The sequence below is a fragment of the Meles meles genome, chromosome 7, assembly GCF_922984935.1.
Source record: "Meles meles chromosome 7, mMelMel3.1 paternal haplotype, whole genome shotgun sequence".
Lineage (NCBI taxonomy): Eukaryota > Metazoa > Chordata > Mammalia > Carnivora > Mustelidae > Meles > Meles meles.
Genome location: NC_060072.1, coordinates 62,248,913 through 62,271,003, shown reverse-complemented (window position 1 = coordinate 62,271,003; position 22,091 = coordinate 62,248,913). Strand labels below are relative to the sequence as shown.

The 22,091-nt window shown below is 37.2% G+C and overlaps 1 protein-coding gene across 17 annotated transcripts in view; it reads right to left on the bottom strand.

Annotated features, from left to right (window-relative positions):
- PLEKHA5 (pleckstrin homology domain containing A5) overlaps positions 1–22,091 on the bottom strand; it is a 238,784-nt gene that overhangs the window by 67,088 nt on the left and 149,605 nt on the right. For 6 of the 17 annotated variants that reach the window (XM_046011538.1, XM_046011540.1, XM_046011542.1 and 3 more), the window contains exons 8-11: positions 16,946–17,046; positions 12,259–12,374; positions 8,335–8,802; positions 1,913–2,378 (exon numbers count right to left, since the gene is read on the bottom strand). In XM_046011538.1, coding sequence (XP_045867494.1) covers positions 1,913–2,378; positions 8,335–8,802; positions 12,259–12,374; positions 16,946–17,046 — 1,151 coding nt within the window. Of the gene's footprint in view, positions 1–1,912; positions 2,379–8,334; positions 8,803–11,952; positions 11,971–12,258; positions 12,376–15,504; positions 15,541–16,945; positions 17,047–22,091 lie in introns of those variants that run through there. The other 11 variants (XM_046011550.1, XM_046011536.1, XM_046011545.1 and 8 more) reach the window with 5 other exon arrangements.

The following is a 22,091-nucleotide window of genomic DNA, read 5'->3' as shown; positions in this document are numbered from 1 at the left end:
ACTAATCAATTGTATTAGAGCAGACCTGTCTTGAATATCGTTACTATTTATTTTACTTGTTTGAAAGAGTGAGAGTGCACATGCACGCGCACAGGGAGAAGGACAAGCAGACTCCATGCTAAGTGGGGAGCCCAACACGGGGCTCAATCTCCTGACCCTGAGACCATGACCTGAGCTGAAATCAAGAATCGCATGCTTTACCGACTGAGCCACTGAGGCCCTATTATTACGAAAATATTTTTAAAATCAAACATGATTTAGCCTTTGGATATACCAAGTGATAAAACATTGAACTTTATTACTGTGGAGTTCAAAGTGAGCCCTTTTTTGGGTGAGGCAAATTGAAGCTTCCTCAAAAAAAAAAAAAAAAAAAAAAAAAAAAAAAAAAATCCTGACTGACTTATTCATTTCTTTTTTTTTTTTTTTTTTTTAAATGAGAGGATCAGCAATTTTTTTTTTTATTTGTTTATTTGACAGACAGAGATCACAGATAGGCAGAGAGGCAGCCAGAGAGAGAGGAAGGGAAGCAGGCTCCCTGCTGAGCAGAAAGCCCGATGCGGGGCTCGATCCCAGGACCTTGGGATCATGACCTGAGCCGAAGGCAGAGGCTTTAACCCACTGAGCCACCCAGGCGCCCCTGACTTATTCATTTCTAACGATTATTTATGGAAAAGTCAAACGTACACTTTATGTAATGTTATAACTGAAGGATTCAGTCTGTCAAAAGGATACAAAAAGGTACATTTTAAAATGATATAAAGCAAAAAATTCTTTAGAATTAAAAAGGAAATGACAGAACAGAACTGGCTGCATGTAGGCTGACTGATCGAGACGACGGCTTTAGTATTATAAGAAGCTAACTAACACAAAGCACTGAGTGCACTCATAATCTACTAAGCAATGCTTAACCCAACTGCAAGTACAAGTTAAAACATGATTGCTATGTGAATCTTAATTTTAAACAAGCATATACACGAGGGCTTCTTGGTACATTATTCTTCTGATATTAAACTGGGCCGTCTAAGGAGATACTTCGATAAGCCATACAAGCAGCTGGTTAGAAGATGAGGTCAGCACTTACCTAAGCAAAGAGCGGGACGAGCCTGATGTATGAAGGCAGGTATGTTGGGGTATGTTGGAAGGGGGCAGGGGTCGAATTTTCAAGTGTGTGAGGAGCCAATAAAAATGCAAGTGGGCTTAATTTACACGGACAGCTGATGAGCTATGCTGTCTAGCACAGAACAGTGCATAAAGCATCTGCTCAAAATAGCTAGTTCTGTGCTCTTGAGAGACGATGCACTGCAAGCTTAGGTTTTTATATGTGAGATTCTGACACTGCAGATTATTCTTGCTTAGTTTTTAAAACAGAAGAGCTGCCTTCCTTACCTCCTCTCTATATTCTTGTCTTTCACATTTATTTTTTTTATCATTTATTTTAAAGATTTTATTTATTTATCTGACAGAAAGAGAGATCACAAGTAGAGGCAGGCAGAGAGGGGTGGGGGGGAAGCAGGCTCCCCACTGAGTAGAGAGCCCGATGTGGGGCTCGATCCCAGGACCCTGAGACCATGACCCTAGCCGAAGGCAGAGGCTCAATCCACTGAGCCACCCAGGCGCCCCACTGGTCTTTCACATTTAAAAGAAGGCATAGTGGGGGCGCCTGGGTGGCGCTGTGGGTTAAAGCCTCTGCCTTTGGCTCAAGTCATGATCTCAGGGTCCTGGGGTCGAGCCCCACATCGGGCTCAGCGGGGAGCCTGCTTCCCCCTCTCTCTCTCTGCCTGCTTCTCTGCCTACTTGTGATCTCTGTCAAATAAATAAAAAAAAAAAGAAAAAAAAAAAGGCATAGCGTAGACAGAAATAAGACAGAGCATCCATAAAGCAGTAGTTAACGCAAGATGAGCAGCTAGCTTACCTTAGGGTGGTGGGCCCTGTGCCTGCGGTCTATCGTCACATCTCCTCTCTGAATTGGGGAAGAGACTTCTGATCTGTATGTTCGTTGAGGGGAGTATCCCTGATAAGCAGCTATGGACCCATGGGAAGGTGATGTGGGAATAGAGTGCATGGTCTGATCAGAAATGTTAACCATGGTTTTGGGACTGGTCAAAGGACCATGACGAGGGAGGGTGCTCTGCTTATTATAGAACTGACGCTGCTGCCATTCGTAAAGCTGCCACATCGTGTCATCTCTCATTGATCTCCGTTTCTCTTCTGCTCCAGGTCCTACTGCTTGGTCGTGAGTGGAAGGGGTTACACTGCAGATACTTTCCGGCCTGGTCTTGCTGTTCCTTGGGAGTGTTCTATAACCCTCGGGATAGCGAGCCATAACCTGGGCTCTGTGGCTTGGCATATTTCTTGGTAATGTCTGATAAGAAATTACTCTAAAATAAAAAAAAATAATTGAAATGTAAACATGAACAAGAGAATTGTTTCCTAGATTCTGAATTAGAGTACATCTTTTTCCCCTCCTGGTAAGTAAAATATATATATTGGGACTTATTTTAAAAAGTTGATCACAATTTTACACAGGATAGAAGATATTCGTGAATAGATTTTAAATTTTTTATGAAATTCAGTTTTAAGAATTTACAACATTAAAAAACATCTTTGTTATTTACATAAAAAACAATTCACACAACATACAGTTTGGTTAAAAAAAGGAAAATACTTATTAGTAAGAATGTCTAAGGTCTAATCTCAAGTCTGTCTCTATAGCTTGTTTTTAGATCAACAGACGCCCAGAATCTTTTCCTACATCTCATCAGAACAGTTAAGTGGGATCTCCATGTAGCAATGAAATCCTGAAGCGTCTGAGTTGAGCCTACGAAGCCAGAAGACAGGAATGAAGTCCTGCAAGGTTTGTGTGATTCCTCTATTGCAACGCTTCCTTCAGAAAGCATGACTATTTCTGGAAGAAGTACATCAGTACATTTGTGGTTGGAAGACAAAATTCCTCTTGATAACTTTTCTTAATTTGAAAAATAAAAATGACTTGAAGCTAAAGCTCAAAACTGAACCATTTAAAGACAAACTACTTGAACATGACAATATTTAGATATACAACTGCAAAACTCAGGAATTTTCCTGTTTCTAGCATAGAAATGAATATTCCACCTTGGTATAAACATTTGTGGGAGGCTTCCTAAAGCAATCTAAAAGTTCCTCATGGACATTAAGCAGCTAAAATAAAGTTCTTCTAAAATGCCGTGTTTTTGGATATGGATACAGTAGGTCTTTACTAAGCACAGATTATTTATTCCAGTTTTCTAAAATGAAAGAATAAAGTAGAATTTTGTATCACAATTTTTTAAAAAAAAGACACTATAATAAAAGCACTGCTCTGAATTGATCAAAACTATCCTTTTGTTAACCTCATGCCAGCAGATACATTAAATAAAAAGGATTTTCAAGAAGTCAATTAAATTAATTAAATTAAAAATTTCAAATCAAGTTAGCATTTGTGTTTCCTCACTATCTTCAGAGATAGTCATTAGACGTAATTACAAATCAAATTCTAAATGCAAACACAACCTTTTTAATAACAGTAACCACAATAAAATCCAGATTTAAAAGTATTCATCTTATGCTAGCATCTATATTGGGGATAAATTTATATCCTAATATAAAATGTAATTCAATAAACCAAATGTGGGAGAGTTGGGACCCCATAAACTCAGGTTTCCTGACCTCTTCTTTCAACGTTTAGTTAATGCTTTTCTTCTGTGTACTGTATTTTCAGTACAAAGCATATTTTGGAATTTGGCATGCATAACTGCATAATATTTTGCTGTCTCCTGCTGGATGTTAAAATGCTCAAAAGGCTGATGATTACATAGACCAGAAAAGGTGGAAGACTCAACGTGTAAGGTACTTGACCACACTCTTTAATCATCTGGGGATCCTTGGCTGGTAACCTGGATGTCAGAGCTGTGTGACCCAAAGACGGTTGTCAGTAACAATGCTTATTAATGTGTTATAGTAAGAAAAGACTTTGTTGTGATTTGGTGTAATGAACTGGGTGCATCTGAGCTACGAGGTATGGGGAAATAAAAATCCCTGTGTAATTTGTGCCCACTAGGGCACTAAAATGACGTTACCTTTACACAAACACCAGAGCGAGTCTCAAATATACCGTTTTTTTGTGGCTTAAAGCACCCACAGAGGGGATAAAGCCATGAAAAACAGAGCAATACAGTGGAAAAATAGTAAAGAGGAGAAAAACAGTTGACCCAAAGTCAGGAGGGCCAGGATCCTTGCTCTTCTACTGAGTACAAAGACTTTGGAGTTCATTTGGGACTCAGACAATGTCAGTGTGCGTGGTAGGTTTTTTTTTTTTTTGCAGGGTTGGTAGGTGGGGTAGTTCATGTTTTGAGGACAGGATAGGAAAGACCAAGAGTATATATTCCTTTTAATTTTATTATTTAAAGTGATCCATAAGCCCAGTGTGGGGCTCAAACTCATGACTCTGAGGTCAAGAGTCCCAGGCTCTACCTACTGACTGAGCCCCTCATATTCCTTTCTTTAAAAAAATTTCCTCATATTACTTTTAATACCTGGGTTAAAGAATAGTCCGTAGGCCAGCCAGAACTAGAATGAAGTCTCTTTTATTTCCTTAAGCAGGATTCTTTTCATTATGTCAATGATACCCAAAACTTGGATTTAATGAAAAAGCAAAATAATCCGTCTCTTTGAAGAAATTTCTCCCAAACTATGACAATTATTAAAAAAAACTTCTCAGTTGTAATGGTTTAATTAAAAATAAAAATAAACCCCCAAATTAGGAAGGGCATAATCTTAAAGTGCTACTAGAATCCTTCATATTGCTACCCAAATCTGGCAAACTGAAACTTTTGGAGATTTGGTTTTCTTATCTGTAAGATGATTTGATCACAAAACTGTCTTACAGTTCTAAACTCCCTGTCTTACTAGGTATTTGAAATATTTCTAATGCCTTCAACTGTTTATCCCTAAACTTAAATTTCCTTCATCATGCTGGTTGTTCCTCAGCTTCTCAAAGTCTTCACTTGTAACAGGCTTGCTCAGAATTGGACACTGTGCCTCCCTGTCCCTTCCCCCCATCCCCACAAGAGCTACTGCAAGCCAGGCTAGTCACTGGATGCCTCTGGGGCTGGAGCGAAGGAGAAAGGTACCCAGTACTCTGATATAACCAGCATAAAGATTCACTTCTTTGCTGCTTTCTCAGCACACGTATTTCCTATTTTTTTCTCTGCTTGGTCTTCCTTCGTATCCCCACCTCTGTTCACACTAAAGCTAGAAACTGGAAAAAGTCCAGAACTGGCAACCCCACGGCTATCTGCTTAAGAAGCGTGTCAGTCACAGAAATAGATTTCATCCAAGAAATTCGGTCCTAGTACTAAAGCAATTTACCCCAACATACCTTGATTTGGTCATTTACAAATTCAAGAACTTTGGTCATTCACAAATTTAAGAACTATTATAGAGAAAATATGCAAAAGCTCTGTACTAAGCACTGAACTATATCATAGAAGAATATATGATAATATAAATACTAACTTTATATCCAGTTTGGAAATATGGGAAAAGATTATTTATAAACATGTAAGGATGGGTCTAATATACAATTAAAAACAGTCTATAAACTAATGTTTAAATCCCATTTCAGAAACTTCTGCACCAAACACCTCCATCAGTGCTCTTGAAGCATTCACAATCTGTGAGCTGGACCCTCTTGTAGAGATGTACATGGAACGTGAACTATTAACATACCATATGATCATTAAGAGTAGGCTAATTAATGATTACAAAGTTTAAAAGGCTCTTCTGTCATCTTTGAAACCACCTTTGAAGAATTTTAATAGAAAGTTACATTATTATCAAGTAAATTTATTTTTAGCCCATATGCTTTCTAGCACTTTGAGACCTGTTTTTCAAAAAACTAGTTTTCTTCAGTGGTTTTGCCCAAAGAAATTCAAATTAAGCAAAGTGTGGTTTACTTTTAAGTGAAAGCTTAAGAAATGAACACTGTGAGCTCCTTCATCAGGTTTGGTGCTCCATTCACCAGCAGCTGCCTGTCAAACACCATGAAAACCCTGTCCCTGGGATTCTGCCACGCAGAACAATGGATTAAGGCACCATGCGTCTTAACAGTGCTTGCCACGCACAAAGAAACTTAAAAGCTCTGCTCACAGATGCAGGGATCTACTGTTTGACTAAATATTGAACCTCTTTTCTTTCCATCAGAACTTTAAAAGCAAGCTTTTCATAAAAGTTTTACAAAATGAATCACAATATGAATAACCCATATGCTTCTTTCCAGCAGTAAAAATTATTTCATTATAAAACATCACAACTATTTTTTAAATATGAAGTTCATATGATAATGTAGATGATCTATCTCAATGACCCAAAGTACACTCTAGCCAGAGAATCCAAAGTTGGAGGGGAGAAAAACACAGGAAATCCTAGCTCAAAATAACCTTCAAAAGCCGTAGGTCTGCATTGAAAAGAAAAAGTCTCACAGAAAGCCTTTACGCATGTTAATTATACCAATCAAGAAACCCAAAAGTTCTTGAAACTAATATTTATGCCCAACAATTAAGAAAACCTAACTTCCAGATGTCTGTTGACCCTTTTTAACTATAGTTTCAACTGTAAGAAAGTATGAAATCATTGAGGACAGTGATTTCACTAACAAGTGAGATTTAATTTGCTGGGTAGAGATTCAGCAAATTTTCTGGCTGGGACTTTTATTATTGTTTCCCTGAAAATGGTTACCTTAAGTACAATCAAACATCTGTTCAGCCTCCGCCCCTGTCCCGAACTAACTCTGGCTTCTCTTCAGCCAGAAATAATAAATATGTCTCACAATTCTCCCCTGGGAAAATCAGAAAAGTGAGTGCTGAGGGTGGAGAAGAAGAAAATGAAAGTGAACACATTGTGGGAGTGTTTTTGCAGAGCTGGGTGAGGTAACAAAAGATGAGGCCAAGTGCACCCAGGCCTTTGAGCTGTTCCTGAAAGGAGAGACTCTGGCTGACAGGCACAGACGTCAGCCACGCCAACTGAGCAAACTGGAAGAACGTTCCTATACCTCAGAAGTCTCACTGTTAGGTTAATCTTCATTTAACCGAAACACATTCATGTCATTGTTTTATAGTTTTCTACTACTGAGGGGTAAGAGTCACAGTAATTCTTCAGGTAATTCTTCCAACATTATTTTTAAAAATTTGTATCACCAAACTCCTGCCTAATGACAGAACACTGTTTCTCATCAGTAGGTGCCTGCTTTTCCTCCATTTCCTCTGGCCTTTACTTTTCATCTCCTTTGCAGGTCCCTGCAATCCGTTTTTTCCCTTAAATGTAAGGGTTCTTTCAGGTTTTCCTTTAGAATCTTTATTTTACCCAGCTAAATCTTTATTTTACTCCAGCTAAATAAATTTATCTTCTCTCAACCTTCCTTGTAAGTACTTTTGACATAATGATGATGCCCCAAACCTTATTCAAGTCCAGATTTCTCTTGGGAGCTATAGACTTCAGGCACCTCAAATTTAACCTCTCCAGTCATTTATTATTTTCTCTCTTTCCAAATCTTCTCTATGCGGTTAAAGGCACTAAATACCACCCCTGATGGTCAGAGGCCTCAAAGCAGGGTGTCATTCTTGATTTTCCCCTATTACTCAAACTAAATTGCAAGGAATAGCTTACAATCAAGCATATCTAAGCACTCCACTAGTCTTGTTAATCCTACCTTAAATACATCCCTTTCTTCTCTTTATTTCACTTCAATAGCTTTTGAACTTTCCTCTCATTTGTTCTCCAGATCCTGCAGCTGGAGAAATCTTTCTGAAACGCCAACATGAACACATCTCTTCTGGCTTGTCTCCAGCCTCGTTTCTCCTGCACCATCACAGCCAAAGCACCTAAGCCATACTGGATGTCTCTGGGTTCCTTTTCCTGCTCCCTATCCACTCCACAGTCTGGCCTATCTAAACCAAGACAAGCATGCCACCTTTACATTCAGCCTGCATTTCCCTTCCTGCAGAAGCGTTTTCCTCGACCCACAGGTTGTGTCGGTTGTCCCTGCTCTTGTACCATGCTCTTCCTTCATTGTATCACAGTATACTGGACTTGTTTGTTTAACTTTCTCCTCTACAGGGCAGGGATCTCTTTGAGAAATCTGGACGGAACAATGGGAGACAGAGAAAAAAAAACTCATGTCTGATTACCATGAAGAGAGGAAGCTATAATGCCTAAAAACGCTACTTAAACTAGTATTTTTCAATAGGTGTGTCAGAAACCAATCTGCACGGGCACAGTATGAAAGAAATCTGGGTTCTGAACACAGGACAAGACACTTACCCCCTGGTTTCTTCTTCGTGACCTCTCCCCTTCTGGATTTTAATCCACTGTTCCAACTGTTGCATCGAGTTTGTCCTCTGGATGACTCGATCAGCCTCTGTGTGTAAGGGCCCTATACTTGGGTGATTTCCACCTCTAAGATCTGCCAGGCTGACATTGACTGTTTTGTTCTCCGAACTATTCACATTGACTGGCCTATAGTGTCCAGTCTGAGCTGGGCATGTTGACCCGCTCTCATATTCAGATGGCAGCGAATTCAACTTTACGCTATTAATTTTTGTTAAAGGTCTATCTTGACCGTCCTTCTGAAATCCGTATTTTTCAGCTTCTAATGCCTTTTTTTCTTCACTTTTGCTTATTTCCTTGTTTTTCTGGTTATTTTGGACCTCTGGTTTAATTAGCACTCTATGGTTGGGAAAGTTATTGATTTCTTTAGTTGGTGCATTTTCAGATGTAATCTTGTCCACTCTGAAATCAGAGAAGAAAATGGTAGTAAATTAGATGAAATAATGCACGTGTTATTTCTTGGATTCCATCTAGGAAAAATGTAAAATTACCTTTGACTTTATTAAAAAAACTGGAAGGGTCATAGATGCTAAGCCTTAATAAATCCCTAATATTGTGATATGAAAACTTAAGCACAGTATCATACTGCATAAACAGAAAGGAGGTGGGGAAGAAAACATAAAATATACGGTGTATATAAAAGCAATGAAGGATAAAAAGTGATGAGTGACCCCATTAGAAATCTGGAAAAAAAGCAAATTAGGATTGCCCTTTGACAGTAAAACCACAAAATCCACCCTTGAAGGACTACCACAGCTGATCATTTGAAATAAACAACGTGGTTTCCAGCTGGGAGGAGGGATTAACTCATCTTGAGACAAACGTGAGTCTGGTTTGTGGAAATGGCCGCACAAAGAAGTTAGAGTCTGATACCATCAAAGATGGGAGCTGTAGGACTAACCAGCATGTCTGTATTCAAGAGGACCTGACTTTTGGTTAAGGGCTCTCACAGCCAGACCAAGCTGTGTTCAGCTTGCAGCAATACCTCTTGCTGACCGTGTCTCCGGACAAGCTGTGGAGATTTATTATGCCTCAGTCTTCTCTTCAGTAAATGGGGGTAACTGTAGCACCAGGGTTACAGGATTGTGTGAGGACTAGGGGAGCACATCACTGGCTGCCACAGACTTTATCACTATTATCATTCCATCTCATCAAGCAATTTTGGAGCAGAATCTGGCATTCCATGTCCACCTCCCCACTGGAAGAATGTGCTGCCTGTCAGTACGTGACCGGGCCTCGTTTCATTGCTCACCATTCCAGTGGTTCTAGCTAGGTCTTTTTGATGAGAATCAGCTTCTCTGATACCAATCACCTCCAGACTCTTGACAAAACCAAGCTGAGTGTCTAAACCTCAAAGCTCAACCTCACAAAGCTCATGCCATCTGGGAGGCCTTTCCAGAACTAGCCAAGAGTCCACACTTCAATACAGACTACAGCTCCTATCGGATGCCAACATGGTACTGCAGCCAGTGTTAGCCACGGGCAGGAACTATATAGCCCACGCACATACAGCTATAGACAGAGGTTAGAATACGAGTAGTGAGGGAAACAAGAAAAAGAAAGGGGACTACTTTTCGTAAATTTTTGTGTATGATCCCTGTATTTAGGTTGGATATAATTCACAGCTTCTAGATTGGAAGTAGTATTAGACACTGGGAAAGTTTACAAAGATATGCTACAGAGCTTCTTTCTCTTAAAAGACAGAAGATTTACACTTTTATAAAAGCATATTTATCCTTATGAAATATAGGGGTGAAGGAGTGGGTTTAAGAGTGAATATCAAATATCTGAAAAAGATTTTTTTAATCTGAAAAAATTTTTAGACGTAGTTACTTCTAGTTAATTTATAGCTATTATTTTAAATTAGAAAAGCATTGCCTTTTTTATCTTGATTTTTCCAAAGACTTATCATTTAAGAAATGTCATTAAAAAAGACATATATGGGGCGCCTGGGTGGCTCAGGGGGTTAAAGCCTCTGCCTTCGGCTCAGGTCATGATCCCAGGGTTCTGGGATCGAGCCCCACATCGGGCTCTCTGCTCTGTGGACAGCCTGCTTCCTCCTCTCTCTCTCTGCCTGCCTCTCTGCCTACTTGTGATCTCTATCTGTCAAATAAATAAATAAAATCTTAAAAAAAAAAAAAAAAAGACATATATACTGACTTTCCAAATGGGAACAAATGAATTTATAAGAAATGAACTATCTAGTTAAAAGCTAGGTATTTTATCTCTTAGGTGATATACTGTGATAAATTTTGTTAGGTATTCTAGCCATAAAGGAAAGATAGCCCATTACCTTAAAACCAAGCAAACAAACTCTTCCTATACTTATGAAATATTACAATAATTAGGTTCTTTCCGTTTGAAATATTAAGTGAGATCAACAAGGCAGGATAAAAATGCCAACAGCGAGAAGTACAAGAAAAGACACAATTCCTACAGGATAATGGTGACATCAGGCAGGGCGCATAGGTGGTTTTCAATAATTTCTGGCTGAGTAAATTATATCAACACAACCTGCTAAAAATTGTTACAGGCACATAATCAACTAATAGGTTATCAGACGTCCAACCAAAATACTATTATTTTTATAATCCTAAATTATGAGTAATTATTAGTTTTTAGCATGGAAAATATAAGAAAAAAATGGAAGTTGAAATTCTGAGATAAGGGTAACATACAATATGAGATTATCTAGAAATCATATATTTAAATTATAATACAAATTTCTTTATTCTAAATAGTTCCTTGAAAATTTTACCTTAAGGTTAAAATTATCTTAGGATTTTTAATTAATTCTTTTCACCTACACATTAAAAAAAAACACAGATATATTTACATAGCATCAACTTCAATCTTTTAACTAGTGAGTCAGAAGACTTTATTAGTATGTACACTAACCCTCCTCCCCACCAAAACTAAAGATTTATATTGTAACAACCCCCTAATTCCCTGAGAAGAGAGAAAAAAGATCAAATTTGCAAGTAAGCATTTTCCCTGTGTAAGGTATATACTCAACTGCTGCTGACTGGAAAAGAACTTAATTGTGTCACAGATCTTTCTCCAAATCATGGGAATACAATTCTTTTAAAGCACATTATTCAGCTGCTTTTTAAGTAGATATATAAACAGATTTCCTCTCACTAGTTCTTAATATAGTTGATTATTAAAATGATTCAGATGTTCAAGCAGAGAAAAAGAAATCACGGATCAATTTTAATATTAGATATTTAAATTAGCAAAGAATCTAAGTACTTAAGTTTCAAAAGAAAGAAGGTAGAATTTATCAAGAAACAGACATACTTAGAAATGATTTTAATGCTTAATGGGCTGTTTTCTGGAGACATTTATCATAAAATCTTCAGAATTAATCAGGAAATGCTGAAGAAATGAAACTCATCAAAATTTTTTATTTCTATTTATTACACTCCAAAAAAATACAACAATATAAAAGCACAATAAAATTAACTTCATGATTATAAATTCTCTTTTAGGATTTAGGCTTTAAAACACTGTCCTGTGTAGGTTTAAGATAACAATTAAAAATGTACTTACCGGAAATTAAAGGTAATTCTGTAAGAAGAAAGAATATTCAGTTTGAATGTTAGGATTCTGGATTCACCTCAGTACACTGATAGGTGAAATGAATAAAGAGGAAATGTGGAATAAAAATGCAGGTGGTATCTCAAATTAACTAACGGTGTATTAATTTAATTAGAACATGAATTAATCCTTGATTTCTGAGGAAAAAATGGTTTTATATCATGACTAATGATATGTACTATGATAACGATATACACTTGCCAGGCATGGAATAAAATGTAAGTGGCAATCACCATTATTTTCCCTACAAGCCTTTACCTTTTCACAGGTTCTGTCTGTACCAGGGCAGCGTCTAACATGGCTTTCATCCACAACTCCATTTCCTTTCCTGTATCAGTGCAGAAATAATAGGTCCGCATGTTTGGATGGGCTGCCTGATTGAAAATGACAGGATCATTGTAAACAGATACATGGGATCTATAAAGGAAAAAGAAAGACAGTTAAGTGGTTCCCTACAAAGATCATCACTATCAACTTTCTAAGAAAGCAGACTTGGCTTGTACATAGTTACAGAAATGAGTGACTTAAAATATAATTCAATCTTGAAAAAAAGGTAACTATTAAAATGTCTTCCTAACATTGCCATTTTTCCTCTGAAAATCAAAATGAGGAAAAAAGGTGTGTGGGAAGGAAAGGAGGTAAGAAATGAGTTTCCTTGTTATGCCTCCTTGCCATGCCTGTTCCATGTACGCATCCCTAGCAATTTCCGTTTACTACAATTTACACCTCTATTCAAGAATGTTCCATTAAAAATAGAACTATTCAACAATCCAGCAAATCCTCTTCTTATTCAAAGAAAAAAACACCAATTCAGAGAAATATGCATGGATGGCTCAGCTGGTTAAGCATCGGACTCGGCTTGGGTGCTGATCTCGGGGTCGTGGGATGGAGTCTGGGATGGAGCCTGGCATCAAGCCATGCTGCGTATGAAGCCTGCTTGGGATTCATTCTCTCTCTCTCCCCCACCCTGCTGTGCACATGCTCTCACTCTCAAATAGATAAATAAACCCTTTAAAGACAAAACAAAAACCAAAGAGATATATGCACTCCCATGGCAGCATTATTTACAATAGCCAAGATACGAAGCAGGCTTAGTGTCCACTGATAGACGAATGGCTAGAGCAGATGTGGCAGACACACACAGAAGGGTATTACTTAGGCATAAAAAAGAAATGGAATCTTTCAATGACATGGGTAGACCTGGAGGTCTATTATGCCAGGTGTTATACATCTGACAGTGGAAGACAACTACTGTCTGATTGTACTTATATGTGGAACCTAAACAACAAAACAAATGAACAAATAAAACAAAACAGAAACAGAGTCAAAGATACAGGGACAAAATTCTGGTTACCAGATGCAGGAGGGATTGGAGGGTAGGCGAAAAAGGTGAAGAGGATTAAGATGTATAAACATCCAATTATAACATAACTAAGTCACAGGGATATAATGTACAGCATAAGGAATACAGTCAATAATATTGTAATAATTGTATAGTGACAAATGGTAAGGAGACTAATTGTGGGGATCATTTCATAATATATAAAGATAGCAAATCATTATGATGTTCACCTGAAACTAATTGTATGCCAATAATACTTCAACCAAAAAAAGAATGTTCTAGAGCAACTAGCAACAAAATTAATAGAAATATAGCATTTCCCCTTTGTGTTAGCAATTTCTTCAGTCTTCAAAAGGTACGGTTGTTAAAGCGTTTTGTTTAATCCTCATAGACACACAAATATAAAAGATGTAGAAATGATCCAAAATGGTATTTCCCTTTAGCTTTTCATCTCAAGTTTCAGAGTTAAAATGTAAATATTTTGTTGCATGGAGCACTGGGTGTGGTGCATAAACAATGAACCTTGGAACACTGAAAAAAAAAATAGAATTAAGATGTTAGAAAAATGTAATATTGGGTGCCTGGGTGGCTCAGTGGGTTAAAGCCTCTGCCTTTGGCTCAGGTCATGATCCCAGAGTCCTGGGATCGAGCCCCGCATCAGGCTCTCTGCTCAGTGGGGAGCCTGCTTCCTCCTCTCTTCTCTGCCTGCCTCTCTGCCTAGTTGTGATTTCTCTCTGTCAAATAAATAAAATATTAAAAAAAAAGTAAATATTTTGGGTTTGAGGAAGGCCTATGTAAGTGGTTAAGTGGGTTTTTATCTTTATAGTGGTTCACTCTGCCTCTGTTCCTAAGAAATGGAAGAAAAATGAAATAAAGGCATCAACGAGGAACTCCTGTCCAATGTGTGAACACTAAGAGCTCAGCTTAGCACATGGGCTGACAGGGCAAAGAAGGACAGCATTAGTAGCTGTATCAAAGTAGAAAAAAAGGGCAAGGCAGAGAATTCTGTGGAGGAAACATTCTTAATTTCCATGTAAAAATGCCTGTGACAGTTTCCCATCACACACTGAAAGACAAGGAAAAACAAAAGTTATCCCAGCATACAATGAGGTAAAGGAGAGTACGAAGTACACAGTCTGCTGAATATAAAAACTGGAGAGGAATAAATCTGGAGCTACAGACTTTACTCTGAAATCTTGACTATCTGCTTCATTAAAGTGTCAAAGTAGCTTTTTCAACAAATTTTTTTTTCAGAAAGAATCAACACAAATAAATTGAATGAACACAGTGATCCAAATAACTCTATAAGCAACAAATCTCATTAGACTTTGCTGGCGATATAAAACTATCCATGGAGGGGCCCCTGGGTGGCTCAGTGGGTTAAAGCCTCTGCCTTCAGCTCAGGTCATGATCTCGGGGTCCTGGGATCGAGCCCCGCATCAGGCTCTCTGCTCAGCAGGGAGCCTGCTTCCTCCCTTCTCTCTCTCTGCCTCTCTCTCTACCTGTCTCTTTGCCTGCTTGTGATCTCTGTCTGTCAAATAAATAAATAAAATCTTAAAAAAAAAAAAAACTATCCATGGAAACAATGTAAAAGAATCAGCTCAAATGCTACATGTTGTTAAAATGATTAAAGCCAAGACTGCCTGAAATAAAAGGAGGGATTATCTACTTTTATTCTACTGGTTTCTTTCCTGTCTGAATTATTTAAATTTTAACATACATTTTAACTGGGATTCCTGGGTGGCTCAGTTGGTTAAGCATCTGCCTTGGGACTGACCCTGCATCAGGCACTCTGCTCAAGCTCCCTGCTCGGTGGAGAGATTTCTTCTCCCTCTCCCTCCGCCTGCCACTCTGCCTACTTGCGCTCTCTCTATCTCTCTGTCAAGTAAATAAATAAAAAAATAAAAATCTTTAAAAAAAAAAAAAAAAAGTCAAGACTGCCTGAATCGGGTTTTTGGAGAAATGAATGAAAGACCACTGTCCACATCTGTGATCAATGGAAGAAACAGGGCTAGTGCTAGAAGTTCAAGGTACAGGCACAACTCCTATGCCAACAAACCACACCATGCCTGCCAGCTGTCAAGTGGAAATATTTACTAGATAATGACAGAGTCTGCTATCTAGCTTTAAGTTCTACAATCGTCCATCAACTTTCTACTCACCATTGTGATAAGCAGTAGCTTCAGTGTCAAAAGTGGCTCATAAATTTGAAGGAAACAACATTGCAAAAGAGAGAATTTGAGAGAGAAATTACTACCCTTGTTACAGATAAAATAAAATTAATATCAAAACCAAATAATTACAGAGAAAGTACACCTAACACGCATGGTCACTGTTATTGAGACTTCAACATTCTAATACTTAAGAGTCTTAAGAACCCAGCAAAATACCCTATCAGAGAACATTCAATGAACTTTTGCCAAATTGATGAGCAAACACAAAAATTAAGTTCATGATCAAATAACAGTATCATACAGTCTTACATGTGAAAGTAACTTTTATCAATTTATTATTTTAAGTTACCAGTATTAAATTTTGTTATAGCATCATAAATACTTAATTCTGTTTCTCTGGTTTACGATGTTAATAAAATTTATTGAAATTCCAGGCCATTCCCTTCTTACCCACAGTGTCTGCTCGGACATCACTTTCTCATTAAGGCTGTCCATCATTACCCCCCAGCCCCCGCCCACCACTCTAACTTTCCTGCTTTGTTCTCCATAGCTAATAATGAATATGTTAATGAGCAAAAGCTGTAAATAAGCTGCAGTCCTAGGTATTCTTTAAAAAAGTGGATGGGCAGTAAAAATGGGAGCAGTTTTATAGGGCTGCAAACATTTTCACTGTTAAATTACAGCATATGTTACCCTTACCTTCCCCTTCAAATGAAATTTTTACATCAAATCCTTCAGAGTTCTTAAAACTGACTTAAAAAATAAGTAACCTCTAAAATTTATTTCAGCCACAGTCATAAAGCAAAGAATGCAGAATGGCTTTTGAAAACAAAAATAACCAAAATATCATTAAAGTGGCCTTTAACTTGAGGTATTTCACAAACCAGCATATGAGAAGTGGATAGGCATTGCTAGTCAAGGAGGGGGGCTCGGGTCTGACTGGATTTAGTAAGTTTTAACATCTCAATGTCAACACTATCTCAAAATTACCTGATGTTCATTATGTACTTAGACCCAAGAACATCTTTGCAAATACTCTCTAAGATCATAAATGTACATATATTAAAAACCACAGTTGTCTCCTACAGTCTTCTTCCCCAAATTTATTATGAAAAAAATTCAAATATACAGTATCCTTCAAAGAATAGTATGTGATCACCAGGACACCTACAGCTGTATTTACCAATTATTAGCATTTTTACATATTTGCTTTATCTAGAACCATTGTGAAGTATAGACATGAAGACACCTGGCTCTTAGATATTTGAGAACATGCTTCCTAATTAAAAGGGATTCTCCTACTCAAACTTAAGACTGTTAATATATTTTAAGTATAAAAATGACCATCACTAAAATATTTTTTTATAATCCATTTTTTAAATCAGTGCAAGATTCAAATACAGAATAAAAAGTATGACTATTTCCTTACCTTAAAAGCATATTTGCGATTAATGTGGTCCTCAGAGGTAAGCATAGCTATTTGAAAACTAGGTAATAGTATGCTTCCCAGGATACCCTCTTCTTTCTCATCTAAGAGATAATTGAGCATCTGATTAGAATTTTAAATGTTCTCAGGAAGTAGAATAAATTTTGAGAAAATTTATTTTCCAATAAATTTGGATTGATTGATCCAATCAAAAGGTTCTTATATATATATAAGTGAACTGTACTCATGTGTTGTTTAGATAGTTCTTTGTAAGTTTTTAAAGGAAATATTAAAAAGCCCAAGTATATATACTTCTTCATTTTCACTAAACTTCCCCATCCTAATAAGCAAATCAGAAAGGGTGCTCACACATCAGAAAAATGTCAATTAGACATAAAAACACCATATATTTGTTTGGCATATATACCACAGTCTACAAACCCCTTAACATGTGATTCGTTGAAAATATATTAGCATATAAGTAATAACACAGAAACCTTAGAAAATCAATCCACCCCCATTTCTGGTAGGATTTAAATGCCCAACCATTTCAAGCCAGGACAAATGCACAGCTCACTTGCTCATGCCCTGCAGTCTGGCTCAAATGTCTTCTTATAAAGCCTTCCATGACCACACTGCTTCCCATTCTAACCCATCCTAGAGCCCTCTCTTCTCCTTCTGGAACTTTACTGCTCCAACCCCCATACCTTAGACATGCTACATGCTTTATTATTTATTTACCAACTCTCTCTCCCCACTACAATGTCAACTCCAAGAAGACATTTAGAATGACAGTAGATGCTAAAATACATCTGAATAAATATACATTTTTAAAACTATGCTATAAAAATGATATGATTTTTAAAACATATAACTGTAGTGAGCTTTTACTGGTCATTCTGATAGAGAACGAGGTTATGGGAATAAATTACAGGCCTACAAGGCAAGAACATAAAAAACACACCCAGGAAAATGATAAAACATTAATTTTGGCACAGTATAGATTCACATTACTAACTTGCTGCTTGGGGACAGAGATGTTTACGGAACTCGAAATACACAGTTCATTGTTAGAAACCCATAAGACAAGTTAATAAAGCTGTGCATTAGGCTGATGAACTCAGCAATGAGAAAAACCGTAAATGAGAAATAATTCTTTTTACTATGCTTGTCACGTTTTTTTTTATTATCATAAGCTTAACAAGGAATTTTATTTATCTTCCTCTCATTTCTAATATATATGATGAAACTTCCAAAAGAAAGTTGCATTCAACAGAGGTTATTTCTGTAGCTTTTCTCATAAGGCAACAAAATTCTCTTACTATAACTGTGCTCCTTCAGTTAAGAGTTCACTAATAAATGAAAGAATGAACACAAGTGCAGATTTAGTCCAAAAGGTTAAAAAAAAGAGGTAGAAAGCAGTCATCAATTATAGAGAATATGGGAATTTAAAAGAATGAGTCACATTCTACTTTTAAATCCATTTTGTTTATATAAAGCATATAATCAGAAACCGCTCATGAAGTCATCTTTATTAAAAATCACTTTTATCAAATAATATATTCTCTTATATTGCATTATTGGAAATGGTGACTTTTCCTAAAGTTATTTCAGAATATGCACAGCACTATGGTGTAGGATGACTTCATGGCCTCATCAGAAATGGTTTCCTAGACGGACACTAAGCAGCTATGAGATCTTGGCAAGTTATCGATGCTGGGTATCTCTGTTTTATCAACTATAAAACTGAGGAAAACAGGACTTATTGCAAGGACTGTTGTGAGGGTTCAATGAGCTAAGAGACATGAAGAACTCAATAATGCACTCAGCCCATTTGAAGTGTTCAATAAATAACGCCCTTATTATATAAAACTAAGGGCACTGCATTTATAAAAATCTTCGTCTTTTGTCAAATGACTATCCTAAGAGTTCTTCACTAGATTCTTCAAATGTTCCTAATCATGACATTCTTCTGTTTAGTTCTGTCAAGTCTGACCTAAGTAACTGTCTTTCACCTTAGGGGCTGCATACACTGACAAGCAAAGAGTGGGTACTGATTATCTGTAGAAGGAACCAAGTCCCCTGGTGGGTGAGATGGGCCTTTTGTTAGACTGGATGGCAGCCCAACTCCCTCCACCCCAACCTATTTATTTCCTTCCCTGCAGGTAATAATAGTCCCATGAACACTCCCCGGTGAGGCTCTTGCATATTAATCTCTATCACAGAGCTCGCATCCTGGGGACATAACCTGGGACAAGAACCATAAGAATCTCAACATCAATTGGATTCAAGTTAACAATTATTTTAGACTCCCCACTTCTACTTCAGCTTTAAAGATGTTTGGGTCAAAGACAAAACACACATATAATTACAGCTGGGTACATAACTTACAGACTGGAATATTATTACTAGTGATCATTACCTAGAATACTTCAATACTTTGTTAATTGGTCTCCTGGCTTGTAGTTCCAAGTGCTAGGGTGATTTTTCTAAAATGTGCATTTGATCCTATTATTATTCTTGCATTTAAGATAGAGTCAAAACTCATTAAGATTGTAAACAAATGCCTTCTGTGCATCATTCTATTTTTTAGCCTTTACTCCTGCTATGTCTGCAGGCATAACCTTCATTCCAGCAACATAAGCCCCATGTGTAATTTTATAAATATGCCATGTTCCCTCATGCTTTGAATATGTTAAGTCCACTGTCTAGATCACCCTTCTTTCCTAATTCTTTTCTTGTACACCTGGCCAACATTCATTCAACACAACTGAACACTATGACAGTTCTTCTTAGACTTCTTTAGCTAATCTGTGAGTTTCATGAAGAGAAGAATTTATATTGTTCATTTCTGTATCCTACTACCTAGTAATGTATCGGTGCATCAAAACTGCTCACTGCTAGCTACCACCTCCCTCTGAGCCATTATCATTTTTACCTAATAATCCCTAACTAGTCTCTGCTTCCTTCCTTCCTCTTTATAATCCGTTTTCCAAGAGCAGCTTGAGAGTTTTCCACAACGTAAATCAAAGCATATCACTTATATACCGAAAAACATCCAATTGTTTCCTTACAATTGGATTGTTAAGAATGTAGAATTGAAATTCTAGTAGAATCTGACACTGGTGCAATCTTCATTCCTCCCACCTGCCTCCCTCTCGCCAGCCCTCTAGCTGGGTACAATGGTTTCCTTCTTCTCTTTCATTGTTTCACTTTCCTAACCTCAGAGCCTTTGCACTATTGCTCCCCTGCCTGAATACTATACTCATCTGGCTTTTCTTTGTCATTCAGACCTTGCTGTCTAAAAAATACGCTCAGAGAACTGATCCAAAGAAATCTTTCCTCCATGCGTGTCCTTCATACGATGACCTTATTTTCCTAAAAGCACTTATCATCGGATCGTTTATTTGTTTGAATTTATTTACTGTCTCCCTGATTCCTCTAGAGTGAAGCTTCATGAGAACTTTCTTCCACTGTTTTGACAGAAACTGGAATGAAGCAGGTCCTGCTCAATAAATATTTGCTGAATGAATTAAATCCCATAATAAGTATTGTCAGTAGACAGACTGTAAAATAGAGCAATCGAAGTGTTCTGTCCTAATATGCCCGCTACTTTGCAAGGAACAGTGGAAACTTGAGCTTCCATCTGGTATTGGCCGCTAACCTACTGTAAAAAACAGCAAGTCACTTATTTTGTCTTACTTTCCATATCTGTGAAATGTGGGCTGATTTGTCAAAAAATGTTGACAGTGCACTGTGTACATCAGTATACTAGACACTTGGAAAGATGCAGAAGAAATGAATGGGGGGCTGCTATATTCAGCAGGTTAAGAGAAGAAATCCGTATAAGGAAAAATCCTGTGGTTCAGAGAAGTGCCTAGGTCTAGATTCTGGCTCTGACATTTGCTAGTTGTGAGACCTCAGGCAAACAATATGACCTCACTGCCCGTGAGGGTTCTCTTGCGTGAACAGGCAAAGTAAGATCTCCTACCTTGTTAAATGGCTATAAGGAACAGATGAAATACATCATCTATGTTACATGCTCAGCATATGGTAAATGCTCAAAAAAATGCACAGTATTATGATCATCTCACTAAAATCTGGTAGTTTTTATTTCAAATTTGACAATTCCTGTTGATAAAATAGTGAAAGTGTATAATCTACTCATTGCCAACCATCTGAAGTGCAGATGTGAGTTAAATGATGTTTTCCTTTTACACTGCTCCTGTCTGGCAAACCATACTAAAATTAATAAATATACTGAGTATAAAATGCACCTGGTTAATAATAATATGGAATCTTACATTCAGTAAGGCTTCTGAACTCAACACTTACATTTTTAGAATTAGGCTAAAAGTTATTCTATTTTAATTAAGCAGTACCCTTCCATGAGCAACAACAGCAAGTTATAAGGAATCCAGTGTTCTTTTTGTTGTTAATTAACATTAAGGAATTTTATATGAGAATAGTAATAAATATTTTCCTGTTCTTGTTTAAAGCTCTAAGTAGACTATAAACTATAAAAGAGAGAAGTACAAACTATAAGCTTAGAAATAACGCCTGAGTTATATATAACTCCTACTTTCTGAAAGAGTAGAAAAATGGTAGGAAAATTTTAAAGGAATTTTTAAGGAAAATTGTAGAGTATGGTTGGCACTTAAACTAAAGATAATACCACAATTGCTGCCTGACCAACATCTCTATGACAAAATGAAATTTTATAGGTTTGGTTGATTCTGACTCAGCAGTATTTCTCAACCACAGTTTGCAGCGGGGGGAAAAATAGATGAATACCATTCTAGTAATTTCAGATTGGAAGGTTAAGATGCATTATATTGCTCTGATAGATGACCACAGAATTTCATCACACTTCTTGGGTATAATCACAAACTTTAAAGTTGTTAATCAGTTCTAAAATCCTGTTATATCTTGTGAAATACTTAACTAGAAAAGTTATGTTATTAAACAAGCTTTGACACTCTAATTCTTGAGTGACTGTTTCCAACCGAACTTTAAAGTAGGAAGGAAAGAGTTACTGTCCAGATTCATGATTTTATATTACAGCCGAAGCAGATTTCTATGGAGAGCACAGCCTATGCAGACTTTTCTTTGTTAGGTACGAACCATGTAACATCTAACAGATCCATAT